This window comes from Mercenaria mercenaria, chromosome 18, assembly GCF_021730395.1.
Source record: "Mercenaria mercenaria strain notata chromosome 18, MADL_Memer_1, whole genome shotgun sequence".
Classification (NCBI taxonomy): Eukaryota; Metazoa; Mollusca; class Bivalvia; order Venerida; family Veneridae; genus Mercenaria; species Mercenaria mercenaria.
In genome coordinates this window covers 1865920-1872341 of record NC_069378.1, presented here as the reverse complement: position 1 = coordinate 1872341, position 6422 = coordinate 1865920, and the positions used below count along the sequence as shown (strand labels likewise).

At 35.1% G+C, this 6422-nt stretch overlaps 1 protein-coding gene across 3 annotated transcripts; it reads right to left on the bottom strand.

Moving 5' to 3' along the window:
- Positions 1-1361: 1361 nt before the first annotated feature.
- Positions 1362-4772, bottom strand: LOC123530213 (uncharacterized). 3 transcript variants are annotated; one of them, XR_008368446.1, is made up of 3 exons: positions 4260-4767; positions 3550-3665; positions 1362-1992 (listed from the first exon to the last, which is right to left on the bottom strand). XR_008368446.1 is itself a non-coding variant. In XM_053530572.1 (3 exons), exons 1-3 carry the CDS (start codon positions 4386-4388, stop codon positions 1874-1876), a joined length of 324 nt encoding a protein of 107 aa, XP_053386547.1. In that variant the 5' UTR covers positions 4389-4772; the 3' UTR covers positions 1362-1873. The 3 variants fall into 3 exon arrangements, 1 of the variants encoding a protein (XP_053386547.1); XR_008368445.1 differs by lacking the exon at positions 4260-4767 and adding an exon at positions 3803-4197; XM_053530572.1 differs by having other exon boundaries at positions 1362-1990; positions 4298-4772.
- Between the last annotated feature and the right edge of the window lie 1650 nt (positions 4773-6422).

Here is a 6422-nt window from a genome sequence, read left to right as displayed (position 1 = left end):
AAACTTGACCTAGATATCATCAAGGTGAACATTCTAACCAATTTTTATGGAGATCCATTCATAAGTATGGCCTCTAAAGAGGTCATAAGGTTTTTATATTTTTAGACCTACTGACCTAGTTTTTGACCGCACATAACCCTGTTTCGAATATGACTTAGATATCATCAAGATGAACATTCAGACCAATTTTCATACAGATCTCATGAAAAATATGGCCTCTAGAGAGGTCACAATGTTTTTCTATTATTTGACCTACTGACCTAGTTTTTGATGGCACGTGACCCACTTTCAAACTTCTCCTAGATATCATCAAGATAAACATTCAGACCAACTTTTATACAGATCCAATGAAAAGTATGGCCTCTAGAGAGGTCACAAGGTTTTTATATTATTTGACCTACTGACCTAGTTTTTGACGGCACGTGACCCACTTTCAAACTTGACCTAGATATCATCAAGGTAAACATTCTGACCAATTTTCATGAAGATCTCATGAAATATATGGCCTCTAGAGAGGTCACAAGGTTTTTCTATTTTTAGACCTACTGACCTAGTTTTTGACCGCGTGTGACCCAGTTTCGAACTTGACCTAGATATCATCAAGATGAACATTCTGACCAACTTTCATACAGATCCCATGAAAAATATGGCCTTTAGAGAGGTCACAACGTTTCTCTCTTATTTGACCTACTGACCTAGTTTTTGAAGGAAAGTGACCCACTTTCAAACTTGACCTAGATATCATCAAGATAAACATTCTGACCAATTTCCATGAAAATATTGTGAAATATATGGTCTTTAGAGAGGTCACAAGGTTTTTCTATTTTTAGATCTACTGACCTAGTTTTTAAGGGCACGTGACCCAGTTTCAAACTTGACCTAGATATCATCAATGTGAACATTCTGACCAATTTTCATGAAGATCTTGTCAAATATATGGTCTCTAGAGAGGTCACAATGTTTTTCTATTTTTAGACCTACTGACCTAGTTTTTGAAGGCCTGTGACACAGTTTCGAACTTGACCTAGATATCATCAAGGTGAACATTCTGACCGACTTTCATAAAGATCCCATGAAAAATGTGACCTCTAGAGTGGTCACAAGCAAAAGTTTACGGACGCACGCACGCACGCACGCACGCACGGACTGACGGACGGACGACGGACACCGCGCGATCACAAAAGCTCATCTTGTCACTTTGTGACAGGTGAGCTAAAAATGAAGCTGCTATTGTGCAGAAAAGGGCAAAATAGCCAATTTTGGCCCTTTCAGGGGCCATAACTCTAGAACACATTATGGGATCTGGCCATTTCAAGAAAGGAACCAAGATCTTATGGTGACACAAGTTTTATGCTAGTTTGATTAAATTCAAATCATAAATAAAGCTGCTATTGTACAGACAAGGTCAAAATAGCTAATTTTGGGCCTTTCAGGGTCCATAACTCTGGAACCCATAAAGGAATCTGGCCAGTTTAAGAAAATCTTATATCAAGATCTTATAGGGATACAAGTTGTGTGCAAGTTTGGTAATAATCACAACATAAATAAAGCTGCTATTGTGCAGACAAGGTCAAAATAGCTAATTTTGGCCCTTTCAGGGGCCATAACTCTAGAACCCATACTGGGATCTGACCAATTCAAGAAAGGAACCAAGATCTTATGGTGATACAAGTTGTGTGCAAGTTTGGTTAAAAAAAAATCATAAATGAAACCACTATTGTGCAGACCAGAAGTTGTTGACGGACGGACGGACTGACGACGGACGAAGGGTGATCACAAAAGCTCACCTTGTCACTTATGTGACAGGTGAGCTAAAAAACAATATGTCTCACCCACCGAGGGGGGGTGGGGACAAAATAACAATATTAGAATACTAATTCAGATTCATAATTACCTTCAAATCCAAACGAAAAAGTAACCATTCTATAGCTCTATTCAAATCATCATTTGTCCTTGAGGTCACCACAAGTTCTGGTTTTGCATTTAGAAACTCTGAAAGTAAAGCATGATTAAAAAAAAATAAAAAATTATTTAATACTAATTAAGCTTAAAACCTGAAATAAAACTTCTTGATGTATTGATCGAATTAAGTCAAGAAGTTTTCATTATTTCACAAAAACAATAATGCTCAAATCTAATGAAAATTATTCTGGCATAAAAACTACTTTTTTTTTACTGGATCCGCCCATGTCTTAACGGAAGAAAAAATTGTGTGCAGTGTCCACATGACTCAGTTTTGAATTTGACCTAATAACCATCAAGACAAATATTCTGACCAAGTTTCATAAATATTGGGCACAAATGTGGCCTTTAGAGTGTTCACAAGCTTTTCCTTTGATCTGGCCTACAGACCTAGTTTTGACCCCACATAACCCAGATTCGATATTTACCTAGAAATCATCAAAACAAACATTCAGACCAAGTTTCATAAAGATTAGGTAACAACTGTGGCTTCTGGATTGTTCACAAGCTTTTCCTTTGATCTAGCCTACTGACCTAGTTTTTGAACCAACATGCCCCAGTTTTAAATTTGACCTAGATATCATCAAGACAAAAAATTCCTGACCATGTTTCATTAAGATTGGGTTAAAAATGTGGCCTCTAGAGTGTTCACAACTGTGGCTTCTGGAGTGTTCACAAGCTTTGATCTGGCCTACAGACCTAGTTTTTGACCTAACATGACCCAGTTTCGAACTTGACCTAGAGATCATCAAGACTAACTTCTGACCAAGTTTCATAAAGATTGGGCCACAAATGTGGCCTCAAGTGTGTTCACAAGGCAAATGTTGACAGACGATGCATGACAGACGCCGACAGACGTCAGACAATGACTACCTTGAGCACTTTGTGCTCTGGTGAGCTAAAAAGGTACCAGAATCGTAAAGCCATCACACATGAAAACAACGCATTGAGTCATCGTGTAATTTTTTTTTATGCAAGAATAGCGACAATACACGTTTGTTTTGATTAAGGTCTGCAGAAGCCGTTGGATATGTTTGTGACCTCAACCTACAGTCTCTGTCACAAACTATCCCGCGGGCCTCTGCAGATGTTAATACACAAAAAACGTGTATTATCCTTACATTCATTTTACAAAATTAGCATCAAAACATGTCCTCTGCTCATATGAAAAACTAAAATGTAAACAAAGAAAAATCCTGTAGCTGTCAAATTTGACCCTTTGAAGTATGTGGCAAATATGAGAATGAATAGCTTTTGTACTTAAAAAAAAGAACATTTGTACTTAAATATGTCATGTACTTTTCAGTGATATCACTCATATATATACCGTAGGTAAAAATGATTGAGCCAGCCAGCTCTGAGAAGTCTAATTATGTGAGCATAATAAAAAGCTTAAATGACATTCAGTGCACTCTGTATACAAAACTTGAACACCCTTTCTATTTACACTGTACAAAATCCTAAGTTGTTTATCACAGCCAAGCTCCCTGGCAAAAACAGCCTCTCTCTAATATTTATAATGATTTAAGAATACATCACTGCCTGCTGAATGTTCCAAACTGGATAAATTTCTGTAAATATATCAACCTGAGCAACTTCAACTGGTTCTCCTAATTTTTTCAGTGACTCTTGTGAATTCCACTGACCATTCATGCGACTGAACCAGCAACTTGTGTGAGACTTAAAGTCCTGAAGCCAAACATCTGAAAAATAATTTAAGCTGGTCATAATATCTCAGATTAAATACTTTAACAGTTTAAAATTCAACTGCATGTATGAGCAATATATGTCTCAATCTGACTGCAAAAAAAATGTGAAATTGTAAAAAAGTGCCACTCACAACAATTTTTCTATGAACATTTATATCAAAATCTTTTTTTCCCCAAATACATGTATATGTAACAATCTGGTATAACAAACAGTTTAAATACTAAAACTATCAATCACAAAGCAGCCTTTTCATTATTCCTTGCCTTACTGGCTTCTAGATCTCAAGAAATATTGACTGTTTTCAGGTAAAATTAACTACAATCTGAACTGAATATTCTCACAGGGCAATACAGCTTAGTGTACTAACTATTGAGAGCTCACTGCTTCAAGTAAACACCGCCATTTATAGGAAAACTTGTTTAAAAAAGACGTTAAACCTGAACACACACACACAATCCACACTTTCTTCAGGTAGTCGTTATGGCAAAAATAGCTGTTATTCTACTATAATTCTACTTTCTAGCTTTTTTTCACTTGCAATTGCAATTTAACATATTATCAAGTTTTACAATATCAAAGAAAAGTACCTAATTTTTATTTAAAACATCTACAAAGCATTATTTACCATTCACAGCATCGCTTTGGTCAAATCTGGGAAGATGTAGACTTATATATACAAAGGCAGCCAATTTCCATCTATGCATCAAACATCTCATTGTCCTTAAGCGCTCTCATTTCAGGTTTTTGGGTACTACAAATGTAAGAAATCCAACAGAATAAGTATTTGTACAATTCAGGACCTCAGATATGATGATTATACTCAAATATTTTATAAGGCAGCCAAAATTCAAGTCTAGTGTTTGACCATCTGCCTATTTTCCTTCAAAATCAATAAAAAATACCAATTTAAAGCCCAATCTGTTCAGTTTTCAAATCCTTGAACTTATTTTTTTTTGCACAAATTATGATAATATATATTCCTCTGTTCAAACTGCGAGTACTTGTAAATTCAAGTAATCAAGAGAGTAATTTCATGTAAACAAGAGAAAAAAAAAACAAATATCTGACTCTAGGTCCGAGTTCTTCGGTGCGACTTAAATTTTAAAAAAAAAATCAAGAAATACTGCAGAATCTGTAATACACCATTTTTTTCTGCCTAACGGTTTCAAACATAAAACTGATAAAAATGCATTTCATGAATAAAAACCTGCAAATTCAGAAACTTTCCAGGAATATGTAAACTGAAAATTAGTAGAATTTTCAACATTTTTCAAGTGGATGAATACATTTTACCCAGACTGAAGCAATTCCAGCAAATGTAATGATTAAACCAAATGTTTACCAGATTTCTATGTTTACAAGCCATTCACTGTTCAAATAACATCCATGTAGAATGAACAAGAGCTGTCAACCACTAATGGTGACAAATGCCCCTGCACGCCTTGACCTTTGACCTGGTGACCTTTGACCTTAAAGTCAGTAGGGGTTGTGTACTCAATAAGTACTATCAGCATGTGAAGTTTGAAGGTCCTGGTTGCAGTGGTTCGCGAGTAAAGTGCATTCATGCAAAAAGTTAACGTTGTGATGAACGAACTAACAAACGGACAGACAGTTAAAAACTAATATGCCTCCCTTCGGGGGCATAAAAATAACAAAAATTGATAATTGACCTTGAGCTATCTGTCTAATTTTTATTAGGCCTAAGACCACATTATTTTTACTATAATGTTCTATAGGCACAATTTTGCATGCACTCCAAATCCCCTAAAATACCTGCACTCGACAGAACTAATCAAAGACAAAAAATTCCAGCCAAAATAAACCTCTCTAAAAGTTCAATCCAAAATGGATATAAAATGACATCAGAAACATTAGAAAACAATGACCTTTGTCATGTTTATCAGAATTCACAGTACAACATGATTTGACATTTACCTTTTCCGTCACAAATTAATAATTACTAAAAATTTCAACATAAAATAATGTCACACACCTGTTAGCCACTACAGATGTAACACACACATGAGAGTTACTACAGACTTGCACACACATTATAGGCACTACATTAAACATTCATTTTTGAATGGATATAAACATACATAAGAAACATTAGAAAACCAGGACCTTTGTGAGAATTCACAGCAGAACATATATAAGTGTGCCATTTTCCATTACAAATTAAACATAGCTAAAAATTTCAGTTCACAGCAAAAAATTATGTCACACACCTGTTAACCACTACTGATATAACACACACATGAAAGTTACTACAGTCTTGCACACACATTATAGGCACTACAGAAAACATTTATTTTTGAATGGATATAAACAGATATAAGAAACATCAGAAAACAAGGACCTTTGTGAGAATTCTCTGCAGAACATATACGACAAGTATGCCATTCTCCATTATAAATGAAACATTATAAGCTAAAAAATTTCAGTTCACAGCATAAAATAATGTCACACACCTGTTAACCACTACTGATATAATACGCACATGAAAGTTACTACAGCCTTGCACACACATCATAGGCACTACAGAAAACATTTATTTTAGAATGGATATAAATATACGTAAGAAACATCAGAAAACAAGGACCTTTCTGAGAATTCTCTGTAGAACCTATATGACATAAGTATGCCATTTTCCATTAAAAATTAAACATAGCTAAAAATTTCAGTTCACAGCAAAAAATTATGTCACACACCTGTTAACCACTACTGATGTAACAATTTAAACAAACACA